The following is a 23,645-nucleotide window of genomic DNA, read 5'->3' as shown; positions in this document are numbered from 1 at the left end:
GTTTTTCCCTAGTCTGACCAGCATCAATTGAGTCCCGGAGTTGCGAAGATTTGGCGCGCCCTTCATACCTACTTCCAGGGGAAGAGCAAGGCGTCGAGTCTTCGCAAGATATCCTTCGGGACCTCAATTGGTAAGAAATCACACATAGTATATTTGTGCAGGTGTGTGGAGTGTTTTCTTGCTACAATAATCAGCACATGTGTTTTATTCTCACAGACAACTACATGCAATCGTACACGGAGTACATTGCATGTGCAGAAGGAACTCCCAAGATGCAGCAGAATGCTGTGTCCAAGGCCAGCCGGACCAAAGTGTTCATGAAGTTCATGATGCTCAGCTGGCCTTCGGTCAAGTATTGGACTTGGGAGTTCCTGTCAACATCCCGCTGGTCAAATCATAAGTAGTGAACTTTGAAAGACAGAACATAGTAAGTACTGAAAACAAATGAACGATAAAGACTAAATGCAGACTGCTCTTTCCACAGATACCCTGCTCTCCTCTGGTCCTTTGGCCTGGCCCCGACGACGGTCATCCTCTACGTGGGCCAGGCCATATCGTTCGTGGTGTATGTTTGGGACGTCACCCCAAAATACTCCCGAATCACCGCCCAGAAGTTGGCAATGCTCTTCAGAGAGCTCAAGAAGCTCTCAAAGGATCTTGGCCAGACCATCCTGGGTCACCAGTTTCTCCTCAAACAGGAGAAGCAAAAGAGACTGGTGACCAGGGCAGACCTGGCCAAATGCGAGGTCTTGGCCAAGGCCAAGATTCCTTCGCTTCTTGGTAAGTCTGTGCTGCCTCTCTCTATCACTCATTATATCAAACTCTCATTTCAGACGACATCGAGGAGGCACCGCCCAAGGACCCGAAGATGAGGTATCGTTTCTTTGGGTACCTCGCAGCTTTCCTGTACTCCATATATGGGCACGGGGGGGGGGGGTCCTCACCCGGATGCGGGCATCCGAGGTGAAGGAGGCTGTGGGGGACGCCCAGAGCGGATACCTCGTCAATGTAAGTTTTAGTGTAATTTCAAACAGTGTCATGATGTGATCACTTTGAAAATCAGGTTAAATTGGGTTTTCATAGGTTCATCACATTGACTGCTCTTTCTGCCATTTCTTGCAGGTGCTGGATCACAAGACAGTCAGGAAGTTTGGTGTGGCGAAAATCTTCCTGGACGCGGGTATGGTTGGTGCACATGTTGGCTCGCCCTCTGCCAACGTGCTGTACCAATGAACACATACTTCTTCACGTCCCTGGGGGGGGGGGGGGGGGGGAGAAGAACCTGGTCAGGTACCGTCGCCAGGCCTGGAGCGAGATGGGCAGTGTCAACATATGTGAGTATAACAGACACCTGATGTTTGATTTTTACGGCCTAACCATAATCCATACTGACTCAAGCATGAATTTGTCTTTCGTAGAACAATAAGGAGATGAGGAAGTTGGCCACCTTCATGTGCCACAGCGCGGAGACGCAGGAGCGGTTCTACGCACTCCATAAAAATGTGGGGAGAGCCAGAGACATCCGGAAGATGTTTGTCTGGCTCCGCTGCTGTGGCCGCTTCCTCCTCCGGTACAGTAAGTGAAAACCACGTAGTCACTGTCACACAAATGTCCAAATTCACTGAGCTCAATGTACACCTGTTCTCTCACCCAAAGGTGAATCCAAAGAAGAAAAGGCAGAGCAGCTCCCAGGCCCTCGCCAAGAGAATAAAAGCCAAGCTGTCTCCCAAAAAGCGCCCAAAGAGGGCAGTTTCTTTTAAAAAAAATGAACATGTAAATAAAAAAAATTAACATGACCAAATGTCTTTGTTCAAAACTTGTTTAAGATTTGTAAAAGTATTGATGAACTAAACAATCTCCCCTCCCTGCTGGACGGTTCAGCATCAGTGTAACACCATTCAAAGGATATCTGTTGGAACAGGGAAACACGAGTTAATGACCACAATAATGTCACATATACATAATGTGTGATATCACGAGAGGCAAGTTATCAGCAGGGCAGTTCAAATAGTGCGAGGACACCAGTTTAAATAAATTCCAAGTTTTAATTGTGTACTTGGGGAAGTTAACAAAGGGTATCAAAGTTCATAACTTAAAACAAAGGTCTTCTTTGTAAACATTCCACATAAATCTTGGCCCGTGGCTCTTTAAAGGGGAACTTACATGAATCTTCTTCAAACCAAAAGTCTTTAACAGAAATCTTCACTCGCTCAGTCTCTCTGGCAGTGTTCATCAAAGCCACTCACACGTATTTCCAGGTAAGTAATTCCCAGGCATTCCACCGCGAAAGAAACAGTCCATAAGAGTTTCCACAGTGAAAGGATCCGTCCACAAGCCAATCTCTCCCAACAGCAGCTCCCATCTGAGAGAATGCAACACAATGAATGAGGAAACCTGGAAACTAAATACTGAGGGAGTGATTGGTGAGTGAGCACAGCTGTGGGGAAAACCAACAGGTGACGTGAGTCAAGGTGATGGCAGGGCAAAAGAAACATGGCAAAAACTAAACAGGAACTTTAAACTTAACAAAACTAAGACATGACAGAAACCTAAAAAATGACCAGACTGTAAAACATGGCAAAACTAAAAACTAAACAGGACCTAAAAACATAACCAAACTAACAGACATGACAAGTTAGGCCTGTTTCTGGTTTATATTGCTGGTTTGGATTTATTGCATTGGGGCTCATGAATGCTTTAATACTTTTCTATTCTGTGACTGCAAATGCCATTGTTACAATCACAAGACATTTAGGTATTACTGAATGATGCAGCTTTTTAAAATATTCAGCCAATTTTGAACTATTACAGTTTAAAAACTTAGTAAAATCCTTGATGATTTCTGAGTTGCATTCCAATGACACGGAATGTTCGTGTGCACAGTGGAGATAAAAACAGATAAAAACTTGCTTACCAACTAGAAATGACTCCATAAAAATCCCACCACCAGTTTAGCCTTATACACCTGAAAATGATTTATTGTAAAGCTGCAAAAGACCTAAAATTGGGTTATTATTACGAGTAAATTTACAGTTTTGAGGCTGCACAGTGGTGCAGTTGGTAGCACTGTTGCAAGTGTTAGAATCCAGCCAGGGATCTTTCTGTATGTGGTTTGCATGTTCTCCTTGTACATGCATGATGTGGGTCAAACACACAAAAAACACCTGAGCAGTCAGATTAAGCAGCTTTAAGCAGCCTGGTGGTTTCATTCTCTTCCACTTTCTCAACATGTCCTCTGCTGCATCCAAAGTGGAGTACTCCTGTTAGACACTAACTCATATGCTGATGTACATTCCAGCTGCCGTGACACTAAACAACAGTGAAACTCGTCTTTTAACACCAGTAAAAATCTATTCATGGCTCCAAGGTTTTGACCTATTTTGGCTCCCCCTGTAAGCATGCAGTGTTTTAACCTTGTTCCTTTCAAAAAGGAGTGTAACAACTCTATGTAAGCACAGTACATAGATATGTACAATAAAAGGTGATATCAAACCCTCAACAATGTAAAAAATACCTTATTTGTCCTCGGAAGAATACATTTTGAAGAAAATTACCTTTTAATTGACAAGTAAAACTGTTTCTTATTTTGATAAAAGAATCCAAACAAGTGTGTAATTTTTTTTTTTTTTTTTTACAATTTATTATCTTATTCAAACACATAAATCAATGTAATAATCCTTTGTGGGAGCATATTCATATTCTTATTTGAATGACACAATAATGCTCTTAACAGCTGTGACCGGCCTTACAAAATAATTAGTTCAATACATTCGTAGATCCTATGTTTACATTTGCACGCCTAATCAGATGTTCTATGAGCAAGCATTGCCAGCTCTTTTAACAAAAGCTAAGCAGAAACGCTGAAGCAGTTTGTGAAGAACTAACATTTTCTTCTGTTTGGAAACCTTGTTTCCATGTTTCAACCATTAAGACAAAAAAAACATTACACTATCAGAATTTATCTAAGTATAATATATTTATTTACAATTTCTTTAGCTTCGCTTTTTGTCCCTACTTATACGTTGACTCCCAGAGAACAAGCCAGTTGGATTAACTCATTTTATGTTAATATGGTAAGCAGCCCAATCTAGTCTAATCTACAAACTAGAAAAACTTGTGAGATGAGTTGAGATTTGGGGACAATGGTGAGGGAAAAGTCCCTTTTAACAGGAGGAAACCTCAGGAGGAACCTGGCTCTCTGGGGTGAACCCCTCCTCCTGACGCCTGGGGGACCTCTTGCTGCTCCAGGATCCAGGACAAGCTGCTGGTCTGCGTCTGTGGCAAAAAACAAACAAACACAAGGACACAATCAACAGACTTATCTGTCTCCTTGGCTTCTCACCTGGGCCGAGTTGTCCCAAGTCCCTTTGTAACATCCAGGAAGCCCACAGGGGTAAGTTTCCCTATTAACAGTGTGGTCTACATCTGAAAACAGACAGGAAATGTTAGTGAGCTCACTGTGTGAGGAAATAAGTAAATCAAACCTGACATGACGAGGTGTTTCCCTCCTGTTGTCTTACCTGTCTCTGGTAGAATAAAACGTAGCAAGTTTTCTGACGCCACTCACGAACAACAGCTCTGCTGGTCTCAAAGATGACCCTGTCGTCATAGTGGAGCCATCGGTCTGATTGGTTACGCAGGGCCTCGTCCGGGTGCAATCCCTCGCTCGTGTAGTGTCCTAACAGGAGAAAAATCTATGTTAATGGAAACTTATGAACTGCAGCCATGTTTCCATCCATCTTTAGCACAAATTTTGTCAAATATTAAGTTGTTAAAATGGCTGGAGTCAACCTTAAACACAAACTCTATGTACAATACAGACCATTATGTTAATATGGTATTTCCTTATATGTTTAAGGTGTAAACTCATCAGAAGTTGACTAACCACTATTTACTGTGGAGCCGAGATGGTTGATGACACTAACCAGGCTGTACCGACCCCCAGCCTGAGAAGAATCACAGACAACAGTTAGCTTCACTCACACACAATCCTGACAACAACACAGAGTCCACATGTTTACTTTTTCTTTGCTCTGGGGTGTGTAAATGCTTTACCTGGCTGGAGGTCACCACCAGCTCATTGAAGATGATGATGGGGTCGTTCAGCTTCCTCATCTCCAGGTCCTCGGTGAACTTGAACCTCTTTAGGTGGAACATCAGGTATCTGTATCCAGGAAAGAGGACAGCAGTTAAAGGAAATTACTGCAGATTTCATGGGTCGATAACAGATTATACGAGCAGAAAAATGAACAAAAATGATGAGCTGCCTGGATCTGCTGCAAAAAACAAGCTAACAAGCTCAGACTTTGAAGAAGACATTCAAAAATAGTGTCATCACTCACTTTGGGAGTGTCAGAAATTTGGTCTCATAGCCTGATGTGTTTCCACCACACTTGCACCGGTACTCCAGATGCGTTTCCTGCAGGGACAAAATACTGTCAGTAATGTACAGTGAAACAAACTGACAAAACATTAACACACCCGGTGCCGCAGAAACAGCCGTACAGTAAAAACAGTGAACATATGAGGTTCTCACCTTCTGGTACATCTGGAGCATCTCCTCCACTGAACTTCCAGGAATCAGGTCCAGAGAGAGATCGGTGTAGTCCTGCCGTGTGATGGACTGAACACCACAGCTACACGTTAAAGGAACAGTGCACATAAAGATACATGTGAAGAAAAGGCCTCCTTCTAAAAAAACATCTGTGGTTCAGCAAAGCCACTATGGCAGGAAAATGTACACAACATAATCCATATAAACAATCCTCACAATGAGAAATAAATATTTTGTGATGCAAATGTAAAAATATCATTATCTACCCCTATTAAAATGACACGTCACATGAATCCCACATGAATCAAAGAGGAATGTTTCCAGATCTGAGTTAGTGTGAGTATATCTGTGTGGTTTTACCTTTTACATGTCCTGGTGTTCTGCATTGTGAACACTAAGTTTCTTGTGACTGGGCAGATGTAGGTTTCCCCCACAAAAGCTGCCATCTCTTGCAGTGGTAAAGCCAGGCTCCTTATCTGACCCATGATGGCTATGAGGAATTCATGGGCAGGGCTGGACTGGGACCAAAAAATGGCCCGGGCATTTTTGGCCATGGCGGCCCACCTTTGAATATTTATACGATCACACAAGTAATCTCATCACTTTCTGTGAAAAATGCAATTAAATCCTAACACAAATGTATTCATTTACATAAATCTCCTCACCTTACAAAAGCAGTTCTTTCATTAAATCGCTCTTCTCTGCCACTCTGTCAATCACTGTGTCAGTATCAAGGGACACAAGAACATCTTTCTCGGTGGCCATCAACATAAAGGCTTCCAGTTTGCTGGCAGAAAGGCAACTCCTAAGTCTGTGTTTGATGTAGCTGAGGGTTGAAAATGACCGAAAATGAGGCAGGAATATTAATTCCGTATTTCTCCGGTTACCTACCAATCCATTTCAGCAAAGCAATGTTTCACTAATATTACATGGGCAACTGTAACCTGTAACACCAGCAAACAATATAGTTATAACAAGCTAAAATAACACTGAACACTTTGGTGTCTACATGAGAGTGTCATAAACATTAATGACACACTTGATATCTATGACTGATGTCATTGGGTATTTGCAATATCTTCACACCAGTCAACTTTACATAAGCCTACTCCATCTCCTACTCCATCTCCTACTCCATCTCCTACTCCTCCATCCGTCTCCTCCTCCATCTCCTCCTCCATCTCCTCCTCCTCCTCCTCCTCCTCCTCCTCCTCCTCCTCCTCCTCCTCCTCCATCTCCTCCTCCTCCTCCTCCTCCATCTCCATCTATATCCTCCTCCTCCATCTATATCCATCTCGTCCTCCATCTATATCCTCCTCCTCCATCTATATCCATCTCCTTCTACTCCATCTATATCCTCCTCCTCCATCTATATCCATCTCCTCCTCCTCCATCTATATCCTCCTCCTCCATCTATTTCCATCTCCCCTCCTCCATCCATCTCCTCCTCCTCCATCTACCTCCATCTATCTCCTCTATCATCCATCTCCTCCTCCTCCATCTATCTCCATCCAGCTCCTCTATCCATCCATCTACTCCTCCTCCATCCATCTCAATCCATCCCCTCTTCCTACATCCATCAATCCATCTCCCCTCCTCCATCCATCTCCTCCTCCATCTATATCCTTCCATCCATCTCCTCCTCCTCCATCCATTTCCTCCTCCATCTCCTCCACCTACATCTACCCCACCTCCATCACCTCCTCCCCCTCCTCCACCTCCTCCTCCACCTCCATCCATTCCTCCACCCATCTCCTCCTCCATCTATCTCCATCCATCTCCTCCTCCATTAATCTCATCCACCTCCTCCACCTCCATCTCCTCCTCCACCTCAATCTATATCCATCCATCTCCACCCATCTCCTCCTCAATCCATCTCCTCCTCCTCCATCTATCTCCATTCATCTCCTCCTCCATCCATCTCCATCCATCTCCATCCATCCCCTCTTCCTCCACCCATCCATCTCCTCCTCCTCCACCTCCATCCATCTCCCCCTCCTCCATCCATCTCCTCCTCCTCCTCCTCCATCCATCTCCTCTATCCATCCATCTCCTCCATCTCCATCCATCCATCTCCTCCTCCTCCATCCATCTCACCCTCCTCAATCCATCTCCTCCCCCTCCATCCATCTCCATCCATCTATCTCCATCCATCTCCACCTCCTCCATCCATCTCCATCCATCTCCATCCATCCCCTCTTCCTCCATCCATCATCTCCCCCTCCTCCATCTATCTCCATCCAGCTCCTCTATCCATCCATCTCCTCCTCCTCCATCCATCTCCAACCATCCCCTCTTCCTCCATCCATCTCCTCCTCCTCCATCTATCTCCATCCATCTCCTCCACCCACCTCCTCCTCCAACTCCTCCTCCACCTCATCTCCTCCTCCATCTAATCCATCTCCTCCACCTCCTCCACCACCTCCATCCATATCATCATCCTCCATCCATCTCCTCCATCTCATCCACCTCCATCACCTCCTCCTCCACCCCCTCCACCTCCTCCATCTATCTACTCCTCCTCCTCCTCCATCTCCTCCACCTCCATCTCCCCCACCTCCATCTCCTCCTCCTCATCCATCTCCAACCATCCCCTCTTCCTCCATCCATCTCCTCCTCCTCCATCTATCTCCATCCATCTCCTCCATCCACCTCCTCCTCCAACTCCTCCTCCACCTCATCTCCTCCTCCATCTAATCCATCTCCTCCACCTCCTCCACCACCTCCATCCATATCATCATCCTCCATCCATCTCCTCCATCTCCTCCACCTCCATCACCTCCTCCTCCACCCCACCTCCTCCACCTCCTCCATCTATCTACTCCTCCTCCTCCTCCATCTCCTCCACCTCCATCTCCCCCACCTCCATCTCCTCCTCCTCATCCATCTCCCTCCATCTCCTCCACCTCCATCTCCTCCTCATCCTCCACCTCCATCTCCACATCCTACACCTCCTCCTCCACCCATCTCCTCCTCCATCCATCTCCATCCATCCCCTCTTCCTCCTTCCATCCATCTCCCCCTCCTCCATCCATCTCCTCCTCCCCCATCATCTATCTCCATCCACCCATCTCCTCCTCCTCCATCAATCTCATCCTCCATCCATCTCCTCCTCCATCTCAACTCCTCCTCCATCTCCTCCATCTCCTCCATCCCCTCCACCTCCTCCATCTCAACTCCTCCTCCTCCATCCCCTCCACCTCCTCCACCTCCATCTCCTCCACCTCCATCCATCTCACCCACCCATCTCCTCCACCTCCTCCTCAATCTCCACCTCCTCCATCTCCATCCATCTCCTCCAACCATCTCCTCCTCCATCTATCTCCACCCATCTCCTCCTCCATTAATCTCATCCACCTCCACCTCCTCCACCTCCATCTCCTCCATCTCCTCCTCCACCTCAATCTATATCCATCCATCTCCACACATCTTCTCCTCCATCCATCTCCTCCCCCTACATCCATCTCCATACATCTCCTCCTCCTCCATCTATCTCCATCCATCTCCATCCATCCCCTCTTCCTCCTTCCATCCATCTCTCCCTCCTCCACCCATCTCCTCCTCCTCCATCTATCTCCATCCATCTCCTCCTCCTCCATCAATCTCCTCCTCCTCCATCCATCTCCTCCTCCACCTCCTCCACCTCATCCACCCTCCTCCTCCACCCCATCTCCCCCACCACCTCCTCCACCTCCATCCATGTCCTCCATCCGTCTCCCTCCATCTCCTCCACCTCCATCTCCTCAATCTCCACCTCCTCCACCTCCATCTCCTCAATCTCCACCATCCATCTCCTCCTCCATCTATCTCCATCCATCTCCTCCTCCATTAATCTCATCCAACTCCTCCACCTCCATCTCCTCCATCTCCTCCTCCTCCACCCATCTCCTTCTCCTCCATCTATCTCCATCCATCTCCTCTATCCATCCATCTCCTCCTCCTCCATCCATCCATCTCCTCCTCCATCTCCTCTATCCATCCATCTCCTCCTCCTCCTCCTCCATCCATCTCCATCCATCTCCATCCATCCCCTCTTCATCCATCTCCTCCTCCATCCTCCTCCACCTCCATCCATCTCTCCCTCCTCCCTCCATCTCCTCCACCTCCTCCTCCTCCTCCTCCTCCTCCATCTCCTCCACCTCATCCACCTCCTCCACCTCCTACTCCTCCTCCTACATCCATCTCCTCCATCCATCCAGTGTTGTCTACATCTGAAAACAGACAGGAAATGTTAGTGAGCTCACTGTGTGAGGAAATAGAGCTTGAAAGTCCCGCCCCCTTTTTTGCTTTTTTTTCCTACTTCCGTCGTCCCCATGGGACCTCATGCCTGGATCTATTGACATGGGCAGGATGATGTCTTCTGTTCCCAGTCATTATATGCCTTTTTACAGTACACGCATGATGTTCTGGGGTTAAATATGGATGAGTTCATGCAAAAACATTGGCGATTTGTCGTAGGAGTGCCTGGTTAAACGTTGTAAAAAAAAGTTAGGGTAAAAAGACTACATTGCGTCGCATATGCTACGTCACTGATCATATTTCCCACCATGGACGAAGCCAGACATATCACCACCAGCATAGCAGAAGCTCTCCACGTGCCCCGACTGGTAGTGGTTCTCTCCTCGGCTCACAAGTTTTCGTTCGCCCTCGAAAAACTGAGTGAAACTGGCCAACGACAGCGCCATGATTGCTCTTCTTCTTCCACTCCTCCGCGCGCCCAAACGTGATGACGTTTATTTTCCGTGCCAAACGCTACATGCTGTAGTTCGAGAAATGCTCAGAAAAATAACTTAACAATGAAGCACTTATGCCCGCTAAACTGTTACGCTACTGGTATGAAAAAATATTAAAAAATGTCCTACACAACATATGTGAAATGCAAGACTCAATTCCATCAAGCGCAAAAAATAGTTTTATTCCGTCATGGCTCCGTCATTGACTTGAATGTCAAATTATTACACTTCCGTGGTCCCGAGGGGAGGAAGTTGAATGACGTCAAGGAGGCGGGACTTTCAAGCTCTATTAGTAAATCAAACCTGACATGACGAGGTGTTTCCCTCCTGTTGTCTTACCTGTCTCTGGTAGAATAAAACGTAGCAAGTTTTCTGACGCCACTCACGAACAACAGCTCTGCTGGTCTCAAAGATGACCCTGTCGTCGTAGTGGAGCCATCGGTCTGATTGGTTACGCAGGGCCTCGTCCGGGTGCAATCCCTCGCTCGTGTAGTGTCCTAACAGGAAAAAAATCTATGTTAATGGAAACTTATGAACTGCAGCCATGTTTCCATCCATCTTTAGCACAAATTTTGTCAAATATTAAGTTGTTAAAATGGCTGGAGTCAACCTTAAACACAAATTCTATGTACAATACAGACCATCACCTCCTCCTCCACCTCAATCACCTCCTCCACCTCCATCCATCTCCTCCTCCTCCATCCATCTCCTCCTCCACCTCCTCCTCCATCTCCATCCATCTCCATCTATCTCCTCCTCCTCCATCAATCTCCATCCACCTCCATCTCCTCCTCCTCTCTCCTCCGTCTGTGGCAAAAAAAACAAAAACACAAGGACACAATCAATCCATCCATCCATCTCCCCCTCCTCCATCTCCTCCTCCTCCATCATTCTCCCCCTCCTCCATCTCCATGTCCTCCTCCTCCTCCTCCTCCACATCCACCTCCATCTCCTCCTCCTCCACCCATCTCCTCCTCCATCTACCTCCATCTCCATCCATCCATCTCCACCCATCTCCTCCTCCATCTATCTCCATCCATCTCCTCCTCCTCATCTCCTCCACCTCCATTACATCTACCTCTTCCACCTCCGTCTATATCCATACATCTCCTCCTCCTCATCTATCTCCATCCATCTCATCCTCCATCCATCTCCATCCATCCCCTCTTCCTCCATCCATCTCCATCCATCTCCATCCATCCCCTCTTCCTCCATCCATCCATCTCCTCCTCCATCCATCTCCTCCTCCTCTCTCCACCGTCTGTGGCAAAAAAACAAGGACACAATCAATCCATCCATCTCCCCCTCCTCCATCTCCTCCTCCTCATCCATCTCCTCCTCCATCTACCTCCACCTCCTCCTCCATCTCCACCCATCTACTCCATCCATCTCCTCCACCTCCTCCATACATCTCCTCCACGTCCATCTGCTCCACCTCAATCTCCTCCATTCATCTCCTCCTCCTCCGCCATCCATCTCCTCCTCCTCCTCCTCCTCCTCCTCCACCTCCACCACCTCCACGTCCAAGTCCTCCACCTCCTCCATCTAGATACCCATCTCCTCCTCCATCCACCTCCATCTCCATCTCATCCATATATCTCCATCCACCTCCACCTCCTCCTCCTCCACCTCTTCCTCCATCTCCTCCTCCACCACCTGTACCACCTCCATCTCCTCCACCTCATCATCCACCTCCATCCCCTCCACCTGCTCCTCCATTTCCATCACCTGCACCACGTCCATCTCCTCCACCTCATCCTCCACCTCCAACTCCATCCATCCATCCATCTCCATCTCCATCCATCTCCATCCATCTCCTCCTCCATCCATCTCCATCCATCCATCTCCATTCACCTCCTCCTCCATCAATCTCCATCCATCCATCTCCATCTCCATCCATCTCCATCCACCCATCTTCATCCATCTCCTCCATCCATCCATCCATCTCCTCCTCCATCCATCTCCATCCATCCATCCATCCATCCATCTCCTCCTCATCCATCTCCATTCATCTCCTCCTCCATCCATCCATCTCCGTCCATCTCCTTCTCCGTCCATCTCCTCCTCCATCCACCCATCTCCATCCATCCATCTCCATCCATTCATCTCCATCCATCCATCTCCATCCTCCTCCTCCACCACCTGCACCACCTCCACCTACATCTCCTCCACCTCCTCCTCCTACACCTCCATATCCTCCACCTCCTCCATCAATCTACTCCACCTCCTCCACATCCTCCTCCAGCTCCATCCATCTCCTCGTCCTCCATCCATCTCCTCCACCTAATCCTCCACCTCCTCCATCTCCTCCAACTCCTCCATCCATCTCCTCCACGTCCATGTCTCCACCTCCACATCCTCCTCCAGCTCCATCCATCTCCTCCACCTAATCCTCAATCTCCTCGATCGTCATCTTCTCCACCTCCTCCTCCACCTCCATCTACTCCATCTCCTCCTCCTCCTTCATCTCCACCTCCCCACCTCCTCCTCCATCTCCTCCTCCTCCATCCATCTCCATCCATCTCCTCCTCCATCCATCCATCTCCATCCATCTCCTCCTCCATCCATCCATCTCCATCCATCTCCTCCTCCATCCATCCATCTCCATCCATCTCCTCCTCCATCCATCCATCTCCTCCTCATCCATCCATCTACATCCATCTCCTCCTCCATCCATCCATCTCCATCCATCCATCTTCGTCCATCTCCTCCTCCATCCATCTCCTCCTCCATCCACCCATCTCCATCTATCTCCATCCATTCATCTCCATCCATCCATCTCCTCCTCCATCCATCTCCTCCTCATCCATCCATCTCTTCCTCCATCCATCTCCTCCTCCATCTAACTCCACCTCCTCCTCCATCTCCACCCATCTACTCCATCCATCTCCTCCTCCATCTCCCCACCTCCTCCATCCATCTCCTCCACGTCCATCTGCTCCACCTCCACCTCCTCCATCTATCTCCTCCTCCTCCATTCATCTCCTCCTCCATCCATCTCCTCCTCCATCTCCTCCTCCTCCATCCATCTCCTCCTCCACCTACTCCTCCATCTCCATCCATCTCCATCTATCTCCTCCTCCTCCATCAATCTCCATCCATCTCCTCCTCCTCCTCCATCCACCTCCATCTCCTCCTCCTCTCTCCTCCGTCTGTGGCAAAAAAACAAAAACACAAGGACACAATCAATCCATCCATCTCCCCCTCCTCAATCTCCTCCTCCTCCATCATTCTCCCCCTCCTCCATCTCCTCCTCCTCCTCCTCCTCCCCCTCCTCATCCACCTCCTCCTCCTCCACCCATCTCCTCCTTCATCTACCTCCATCTCCATCCATCCATCTCCACCCATCTCCTCCTCCATCTATCTCCATCCATCTCCTCCTCCTCATCTCCTCCACCTCCATTACATCTACCTCCTCCACCTCCATCTATATCCATACATCTCCTCCTCCTCCATCTATCTCCATCCATCTCATCCTCCATCCATCTCCATCCATCTCCATCCATCCCCTCTTCCTCCATCCATCCATCTCCTCCTCCTCCATCCATCTCCTCCTCCTCTCTCCTCTGTCTGTGGCAAAAAAACAAAAACACAAGGACACAATCAATCCATCCATCTCCCCCTCCTCCATCTCCTCCTCCTCATCCATCTCCTCCTCCATCTACCTCCACCTCCTCCTCCATCTCCACCCATCTACTCCATCCATCTCCTCCTCCATCTCCATACATCTCCTCCACGTCCATCTGCTCCACCTCCACCTCCACCGTCTGTGGCAAAAAAACAAAAACACAAGGACACAATCAATCCATCTATCTCCTCCTCCTCCTCCATTCATCTCCTCCTCCACCTCCTCCACCTCCATCTCCTCCTCCGCCATCCATCTCCTCCTCCTCCTCCATCCACCTCCACCTCCATCACCTCCTCCTCCTCCATCTATCTCCATCCATATCCTCCTCATCCATCCACATCCACCTCCTCCATCACCTCCACATCCAAGTCCTCCACCTCCTCCATCTATATACCCATCTCCTCCTCCATCCACCTCCATCTCCATCTCATCCATATATCTCCATCCACCTCCTCCTCCTCCACCTGCTCCTCCATCTCCATCACCTGCACCACGTCGATCTCCTCCACCTCATCCTCCACCTCCAACTCCATCCATCCATCCATCCATCCATCCATCCATCTCCTCCTCCTCCATCCATCTCCATCCATCCATCTCCATTCACCTCCTCCTCCATCAATCTCCATCCATCCATCTCCATCCATCCATCTCCATCCATCTCCATCCACCCATCTTCACCCATCTCCTCCTCCATCCATCCATCTCCTCCTCCATCCATCTCCATCCATCCATCTCCTCCTCATCCATCTCCATTCATCTCCTCCTCCATCCATCCATCTCCGTCCATCTCCTTCTCCGTCAATCTCCTCCTCCATCCACCCATCTCCATCCATCCATCTCCATCCATCTCCTCATCCATCCACCTCCACCTCCTCCTCCAGCTCCATCCATCTCCTCCACCGCCATCTTCTCCACCTCCTCCTCCACCTCCATCTACTCCATCTCCTCCTCCTCCTTCATCTCCCCACCTCCTCATCCACCTCCTCCTCCATCTCCTCCTCCTCCATACATCTCCTCCTCCATCTACCTCCACCTCCTCCTCCAGCTCCATCCATCTCCTCGTCCTCCATCCTGTTGTCTTACCTGCAATCCCTCGCTCCCTCCATCCATCTCCTCCATGTCCATTTCCTCCACCTCCACCTCCTCCATCTATCTCCACCCATCTCCTCCTCCTCCATTCATCTCCTCCTCCTCCATTCATCTCCTCCTCCATCTCCTCCACCTCATCCTCCATCTCCTCCTCCACCCATCTCCTCCTCCTCCATCCATCTCCTCCTCCATCTCCTCCACCTCATCCTCCATCTCCTCCATCTCCTTAATCTCCTCCATCTCATCCAACACCTCCACCTCCTCCTCCACCCCCTCCATCTCAACCACCTCATCACCTCCATCTCAACCACCTCCTCCACCTCATCACCTCCACTTCCATCTCCTCCTACTCCAACTCCACCTCCTCCACCACCTGTACCACCTCCATCTCCTCCACCTCATCATCCACCTCCATCCCCTCCACCTGCTCCCCCATCTCCTCCTCCATCACCTGCACCACGTCAATCTCCTCCACCTCAACCTCCAACTCCATCCATCCATCTCCTCCTCCATCCATCTCCATTCACCTCCTCCTCCATATATCTCCATCCATCCATCCATCCATCCATCTCCTCCTCCTCCATCCATCCATCTCCGTCCATCTCCTTCTCCGTCCATCTCCTCCTCATCCACCCATCTCCATCCATCCATCTCCATCCATCTCCACCCATTCATCTCCATCCTCCTCCTCCTCCTCCTCCACCACCTGCACCACCTCCATCTCCTCCACCTACATCTCCTCCACCTCCTCCTCCTACACCTCCATATCCTCCACCTCCTCCATCAATCTACTCCACCTCCTCCACGTCCTCTTCCAGCTCAATCCATCTCCTCGTCCTCCATCCATCTCCTCCACCTAATCCTCCACCTCCTCCATCTCCTCCAACTCCTCCATCCATCTCCTCCACGTCCACGTCCTCCACCTCCATCTATCTCCACCCATCTCCTCCTCCTCCTACATCCATCTCCCCAATCAATCTTCATCCATCTCCTCATCCTCCACCCACCTCCACCTCCTCCACCCCATCTCCTCCACCTCCATCTATCTCCACCCATCTCCACCTACTCCTACATAAATCTCCATCCATCTCCTCCTCATCCATCCACCTCCACCTCCTCCACCTCCACGCCCTCCTCCAGCTCCATCCATCTCCTCGTCCTCCATCCATCTCCTCCACCTAATCCTCAATCTCCTCGACCGTCATCTTCTCCACCTCCTCCTCCACCTCCATCTACTCCATCTCCTCCTCCTTCATCTCCTCCACCTCCCCACCTCCTCCTCCACATCCACCTCCATCTCCTCCTCCTCCACCCATCTCCTCCTCCATCTACCTCCATCTCCTCCATCCATCTCCTCCATCCATCCATCTCCATCCATCCCCTCTTCCATCCACCATCTCCTCCTCCTCTCTCCTCCGTCTGTGGCAAAAAAACAAAAACACAAGGACACAATCAATCCATCCATCTCCTCCTCCTCCATCATTCTCCCCCTCTTCCATCTCCATGTCCTCCTCCTCCTCCTCCTCCTCCTCCACATCCACCTCCATCTCCTCCTCCATCTACCTCCATCTCCATCCATCCCTCTCCACCCATCTCCTCCTCCATCTATCTCCATCCATCTCCTCCTCCTCCTCCTCCACATCCTCCTCCATCTCCTCCTCCATCTACCTCCATCTCCTCCATCCATCTCCATCCATCTCCTCCATCCATCCCCTCTTCCATCCACCCATCTCCTCCTCCTCTCTCCTCCGTCTGTGGCAAAAAAACAAAAACACAAGGACACAATCAATCCATCCATCTCCCCCTCCTCCATCTCCTCCTCCTCCATCATTCTCCCCCTCTTCCATCTCCATGTCCTCCTCCTCCTCCTCCTCCACATCCACCTCAATCTCCTCCTCCTCCACCCATCTCCTCCTCCATCTACCTCCATCTCCTCCTCCATCTCCATCCATCCCTCTCCACCCATCTCCTCCTCCATCTATCTCCATCCATCTCCTCCTCATCTCCTCCACCTCCATTACATCTAACTCCTCCACCTCCATCTATATCCATACATCTCCTCCTCCTCCATCTATCTCCATCCATCTCCATCCATCCCCTCTTCCTCCATCCATCCATCTCCTCCTCCTCCATCCATAACCTCCTCCTCTCTCCTCTGTCTGTGGCAAAAAAACAAAAACACAAGGACACAATCAATCCATCCATCTCCCCCGCCTCCATCTCCTCCTCCTCATCCATCTCCTCCTCCATCTAACTCCACCTCCTCCTCCATCTCCACCCATCTACTCCATCCATCTCCTCCTCCATCTCCTCCACCTCCTCCATCCATCTCCTCCACGTCCATCTGCTCCACCTCCACCTCCTCCATCTATCTCCTCCTCCTTCATTCATCTCCTCCTCCTCCATCCATCTCCTCCTCCTCCATCCATCTCCTCCTCCACCTCCTCCTCCATCTCCATCCATCTCCTCCTCCTCCATCAATCTCCATCCATCTCCTCCTCCTCCTCCTCCTCCTCCTCCTCCTCCTCCATCCACCTCCATCTCCTCCTCCTCTCTCCGTCTGTGGCAAAAAAACAAAAACACAAGGACACAATCAATCCATCCATCTCCACCTCCTCCATCTCCTCCTCCTCCATCATTCTCCCCCTCCTCCATCTCCATGTCCTCCTCCTCCTCCTCCACATCCACCTCCTCCTCCTCCACCCATCTCCTCCTCCATCTACCTCCATCTCCATCCATCTCCTCCTCCATCTATCTCCTCCTCCTCCTCATCTTCTCCACCTCCATTACATCTACCTCCTCCACCTCCATCTATATCCATACATCTCCTCCTCCTCCATCTATCTCCATCCATCTCCATCCATCCCCTCTTCCTCCATCCATCCATCTCCTCCATCCATCTCCTCCTCCTCCATCCATCTCCTCCTCCTCTCTCCACCGTCTGTGGCAAAAAAACAAAAACACAAGGACACAATCAATCCATCCATCTCCCCCTCCTCCATCTCCTCCTCCTCATCCATCTCCTCCTCCATCTACCTCCACCTCCTCCTCCATCTCCACCCATCTACTCCATCCATCTCCTCCTCCATCTCCTCCACCTCCTCCATACATCTCCTCCACGTCCATCTGCTCCACCTCCACCATCTATCTCCTCCTCCTCCATTCATCTCCTCCTCCACCTCCATCTCCTCCACCTCCATCTATATCATCCATATCCATCCATCTCCTCCTCCTCCTCCATCTCCTCCACCTCCATCTATATCATCCATATCCATCCATCTCCTCCTCCTCCTCCATCTCCTCCATCCATCTCCTCCTCATCCATCTCCTCCATCCATCTCCTCCATCCATCTCCATCCATCTCCATCCATCTCCTCCTCCATCCATCTCCTCCATCCATCTCCATCCATCTCCTCCTCATCCATCTCCTCCATCCATCTCCATCCATCTCCTCCTCATCCATCTCCTCCATCCATCTTCATCCATCTCCATCCATCTCCTCCATCCATCTCCATCCATCTCCTCCATCCATCTCCTCCATCCATCTCCTCCTCATCCATCTCCTCCATCCATCTCCATCCATCTCCTCCTCATCCATCTCCTCCATCCATCTCCATCCATCTCCTCCTCATCCATCTCCTCCATCCATCTTCATCCATCTCCATCCATCTCCTCCCCCTCCATCCATCTCCATCCATCTCCTCCTCATCCATCTCCTCCATCCATCTCCATCCATCTCCTCCTCCATCCATCTTCATCCATCTCCATCCATCTCCTCCCCCTCCATCCATCTCCATCCATCTCCTCCTCCATCCATCTCCTCCATCCATCTCCATCCATCTCCTCCTCATCCATCTCCTCCATCCATCTCCATCCATCTCCTCCTCATCCATCTCCTCCATCCATCTTCATCCATCTCCATCCATCTCCTCCATCCATCTCCATCCATCTCCTCCATCCATCTCCATCCATCTCCTCCTCATCCATCTCCTCCATCCATCTCCTCCTCATCCATCTCCTCCATCCATCTCCATCCATCTCCTCCTCATCCATCTCCTCCATCCATCTTCATCCATCTCCATCCATCTCCTCCCCCTCCATCCATCTCCATCCATCTCCTCCTCATCCATCTCCTCCATCCATCTCCATCCATCTCCTCCTCCATCCATCTTCATCCATCTCCATCCATCTCCTCCCCCTCCATCCATCTCCATCCATCCCCTCTTCCTCCATCCATCCATCTCCATCTCCTCCTCCACCTCCTCCTCCATATCCTCTACCTCCTCCACCTCCATCCATCTCCTCCTCCTCCATCTCCCCTACCTCCATCTCCTCCTCGTCCTCCTCCACCCCCCTTCTCCTCCTTGTCCCCCTCGTCCTCCTCCTCCTCCACCTCCTCTTCGTCCACCTCCATCTCTTTCCTCCTCCTCCTCCTCCTCCTCCTCCTCCTCCTCCTCCTCCTCCTCCTCCTCCTCCTCCTCCTCCTCATTTGAATCCAGAATAGAGAATAGGAAGTGTTGAAACCTGTGGAACATACTCTGCAGCAGCTAAAAAGTCTCCAGCAACTTTTCTTTTTCTTCCTCTGCTTGTTTTTCTCCTCAGGTTGGGGTGCTGTGGTGGTGGTTGCACCGTCTGAGGAGTCGACTCTGCAGACAAACACCAACACAGGTTGAAACCCTGTAATCTAATATTTCTGTGACTTCCTTTAAGAGCAAACCTCCTGGATTTTCTTACCTCTGCTTCTGCTCAGAGGGTTTGTTGTTACTCTTTGTCTGAATTTGATCTTTTTTCTGGGGATTGACAAGGAAAATATGTCTGATAATAAACTTTGCCAAGTTTTATTTTCAAACCCAAACACAATTATGATTTTTTTATTATTATTATTATTACTTTTAAACATAGCAATCATTTAAAGCACAGGCACTTCTAAACATACCAGGATCCGGCTGAACAGCCTGGACAGCCAAGTCGTCCTCCCTTTGGTGTTTTCTGGGAAGGTCTTGGCTGCTGGAGCTTCTGAAACAGCGATTCTGGTGACAAACAGAAAACACAGCTGGTTACTCTTTTGTGAATACATGATTAAAACAAATCACCCAAAATCAATTGTTTTTAAATTGATCACATATTTTGAGAAAGAGGTTATAGTTTTCATATAATATGAGGTGACATTACAGTAATTGTATCAACAGAGAAATGTATCAGTCAACACTAACTAACAGAAATGAGTTACTATGCTGCATGTCTGTACATAACATGAACATCAACAACTTGTCCATGGTCATTTTAACGCTGGAGTATTGAATCAGACTATATTCTAAAATGAGTATCTGATTATTTCCCCTGGAGAAATATGTAATTGCAGACCTTTTAGTGCACCATGGCGCTGTGCAACCCAAACACAAGTTGTATAACATGATATAGGTTTTTCTATATTTTGCATAAAAAAATCTACTGCATTTTTGAGCAACTATCTTACCTCCCGTCTAAACCAAAGCGCTGTAAGCTCTGGTCTCGATCAACTTTTTCAGGAATGCTTTGATTTGTCTGTGCAGATAAAGGAAAAGAGAAAAAAAACAAACTTTTAGAGTCACAAAAAAGGATCCTCTTTGTTGTTTTTAACTGGCCACACGGACAACAATGTTGTCAGTAAAGCCAAATATATCAGATTTTTCCAAGAATAAGGTCAAAACAGTGTATAAACAGCACATAGAGTTGATATTTTCTGACAAACCTTCTGCCGATAGTTAAACATGGTTGTAACTCTTCTCGTCAGCGAATTGCATGTGAACTATAGTTGTATTTTTTTTCAAACTGGCTCCAAAGTTCCGACTGGTTTCAAAAGAAGCTATGATACATCACAACATGGGAGTTCTAGAAAGTGTGACATCATCTGAGTTCCATCACCTGACTGAACCCATACAAAAACAAACCTTTCAAAAATACACAAACATTTATAATCACCGATACCAACTCATCGTAGATTTAGAATTGTTGTTTGACCCAAATGCGTTACGGGAGTCCGCACAATCTCCTGCAGGTTAAACTGGGCTAACAAAACACATTCAGTGATGGTTAACTCTGAAAGATTCACACAGACCTATAAAAAAAATCTGTAGAACAATGCAGAAATTCTCCAAATGATGAAGCAAAACCCATTTTTTCATTGTTTTCAGATACAAAGATTCAATCTGAGAGCAGACCCTTTCTTGTTGCAACTCCACTTCTCCTTCATCTTGGGAGTTCACTTTGGCCTAATTAAATGGACATACAGTAATGTGAAAAAAAATGATCTGGTCTTTAACAGATCCTAAAAATAGGTAAAAGCAACATTTATTGGTATGTTACACCATGTTATTAGATGAATTAAAACAAAAACAAAAAATCCAAGCTACTGTAGCATTTTGTGAAAAACTATGTACACGCTTCTTGCCATTTGTCCAATAGCAAAAAGGGCTTTTATCAGATCAGCAAAAAGACAATGGGCCTCATGCAAGAACCGTTCGTACGAGTGAATTAAGAGAATTTGCGCATTCACCAATTTTTTCGTATTTTACGTTTTCTTTCAGGTACGTGTGATCCAGACCTGTCGTAGGAGTTTCGTAAAATAGTCCGCTGTTATTCCAATCAAGTTTGCTTGACTAATGGATTGTTGTTACGGCCAGTGGCCTTGTGGTGTGTGTGTTTCTCCCCCCCCCCCCTCTTCATCATGCAGCCCCCCTGAGTCATTGGATGCAGCCCTTCCCATCTCTCCTTCCTGGGTGTCGCCCACGGACTTCGTGACTGGCTGGGCAATTGAGTGCTCCACCTATCCCTGAGGAGGACCGGGATATTTAAACCCTCACTTCCTTTTGCTCGCTGCAGCTGTTCCTCTGGTTTGGAACAGTTTGCCCTCTTGTGTGTTGTGACTCTGAGTCTAAGCTTTGTTGCTTGTGTTGTGACTGATTTAAGCTGTGTAGCTTTTGTTAAGCTTGTTAGCCTTTGAGTATCCTTGATTTTGTGTTGCACTTAGATTTTTCTCAGTATTAGTTGGTTTTGTGTTCCAGAGCTATTTTGGCCTCGCTTTTAAGTTGAGTCCGAGTTTTGTTTTGTATGGAGTTTGTTTTTCATTAGTTTTTGTTTCTCATGTGCCACACTCCTGTTTGGAGGAGATTATCTTTGTTTTTGGACCAATTTTAATCCAACAAAATAAACCCTTTTTTCTTTTTCAACATCAAACTTGTCTGGGATTATTAATGTTGCATCTCTCACCCGCTGGCCGAGCCGGGATGTAACAATTGTATATTTAATTACTCTAAAGAAAACATAAATAAATATATACATTATACCCCATAATGATGCTGACATTATTCTGTTTGACTTAAATTATGCACTAATTGAAGGTTCATTTGAATCTGTATATAACAAGGTCAATGGGAAGCGTAACCAGCGGCTGTCTTGCTACTTTTGGATGGATGGTATGCAACCGGCATTCCGACATCCCGTCACTCAGACATGGCGTCACTGCGACATCCCGCCATACCGACAGTTTGATACCACCATTCCGACAATTTGATACCACCATTCCGACACTTTTTGGGAGCTGTCAGGGTCGGACTGGGAAAAAAAAAATCGGCCCTGGCAATTTTCCCCGGGACCAGCCCCCCTCAGTATTAATTAGTATCTCCAATCTAATTATATAAAAAAAAAAAAACGAGCACAGACCGCTCAGTCAATGGCATGTACCCATAGAAAAAATTTACACACGTCACACAACCTGACTATCGACTGCTAACAATCATGATCAGTAACCTCAAACCCAGACACATAATGGCTCGGCGGCCAGCAATCGGATAAAGCCTGATTTATACTCGGAAGCCAGGTCGTCTGCGTGTGTGTCGCAGTTAACGCAGACACTACGCAGACACTCTGGTGCACCTCCTCAAAATTGTAACTCACCGCAGACAGTGCCGCAGACATCGCCGCAGGGAGGAGAGAAAGGAGGCCTCTGATTGGTCAACTCTACATCCGCTCTACACTATGCGTATTTCCGGTTTGCTAACCGGCTGACGCTAACCGTGCTAACCGTGACGATTCTTTCGCCTCTCTGCCAGCTCCAGTAGTAGCAATATTTCTTCTATTTCTAGATCGATCAGCTGCATCTCAATCAAAGTGCGCATTCGTCCAGTCGCCATTGTTGTTGAATGACCTCCGTAACCGTAACACCCACAATCCTAGCTTGTTCGTGATTGTCCCTCTTGCGTTGTGGCGTGGGATTAACATAGCGCAGACAGCGCTTCAAGGCATAAATCAAAAATAACTGCGTCGTGTCTGCGACAAGCTCACTGCGACACACTGCTGCGAAGTATACACGAGCCTTTAACCAATGAAGTGAATCAATCCTGTGAAAGAATGAAAACAAGTGAATGAAACCTGCACTCACCCATTATGAATTTAACTCTGCCAGCCCCATAATCTTGCCCCTGCTCAGCCAACTCCTTGACGTCGGGTATGGTTGGTAACGTTACGACGGCTAGCATTAGCAACGAGGCTGCTAGGCTTGCTAAATCGGTAAGCATTAGGCTACTGAAGAAAGCTAGTCTTTTTAGCTACGTTATATTATCATCTTTCTTCTCGACTATAACCTCTGTTTACGGGCACTGGC

At 48.4% G+C, this 23,645-nt stretch overlaps 1 protein-coding gene across 5 annotated transcripts; it reads right to left on the bottom strand.

Moving 5' to 3' along the window:
* Positions 1-1,846: 1,846 nt before the first annotated feature.
* On the bottom strand, positions 1,847-23,175 carry LOC142382479 (ubiquitin carboxyl-terminal hydrolase 37-like). 5 transcript variants are annotated; one of them, XM_075468393.1, is made up of 10 exons: positions 6,220-6,308; positions 5,915-6,118; positions 5,537-5,636; positions 5,343-5,419; positions 5,056-5,164; positions 4,886-4,946; positions 4,521-4,678; positions 4,179-4,425; positions 2,164-2,362; positions 1,847-1,909 (listed from the first exon to the last, which is right to left on the bottom strand). In XM_075468393.1, the coding sequence occupies exons 2-8, from the start codon at positions 6,106-6,108 to the stop codon at positions 4,420-4,422; spliced, it is 705 nt and encodes a 234-aa protein (XP_075324508.1). In that variant the 5' UTR covers positions 6,109-6,118; positions 6,220-6,308; the 3' UTR covers positions 1,847-1,909; positions 2,164-2,362; positions 4,179-4,419. The 5 variants fall into 5 exon arrangements, with proteins under 5 accessions (XP_075324508.1, XP_075324505.1, XP_075324506.1 ...); XM_075468390.1 differs by having other exon boundaries at positions 4,179-4,678; XM_075468391.1 differs by having other exon boundaries at positions 4,191-4,678.
* Between the last annotated feature and the right edge of the window lie 470 nt (positions 23,176-23,645).

This window comes from Odontesthes bonariensis, chromosome 6 (assembly GCF_027942865.1).
Source record: "Odontesthes bonariensis isolate fOdoBon6 chromosome 6, fOdoBon6.hap1, whole genome shotgun sequence".
In the NCBI taxonomy this organism is placed as follows: Eukaryota; Metazoa; Chordata; class Actinopteri; order Atheriniformes; family Atherinopsidae; genus Odontesthes; species Odontesthes bonariensis.
The sequence above is the reverse complement of the archived record's forward strand: the minus strand, read 5'-3'. Positions and strand labels throughout refer to the sequence as shown.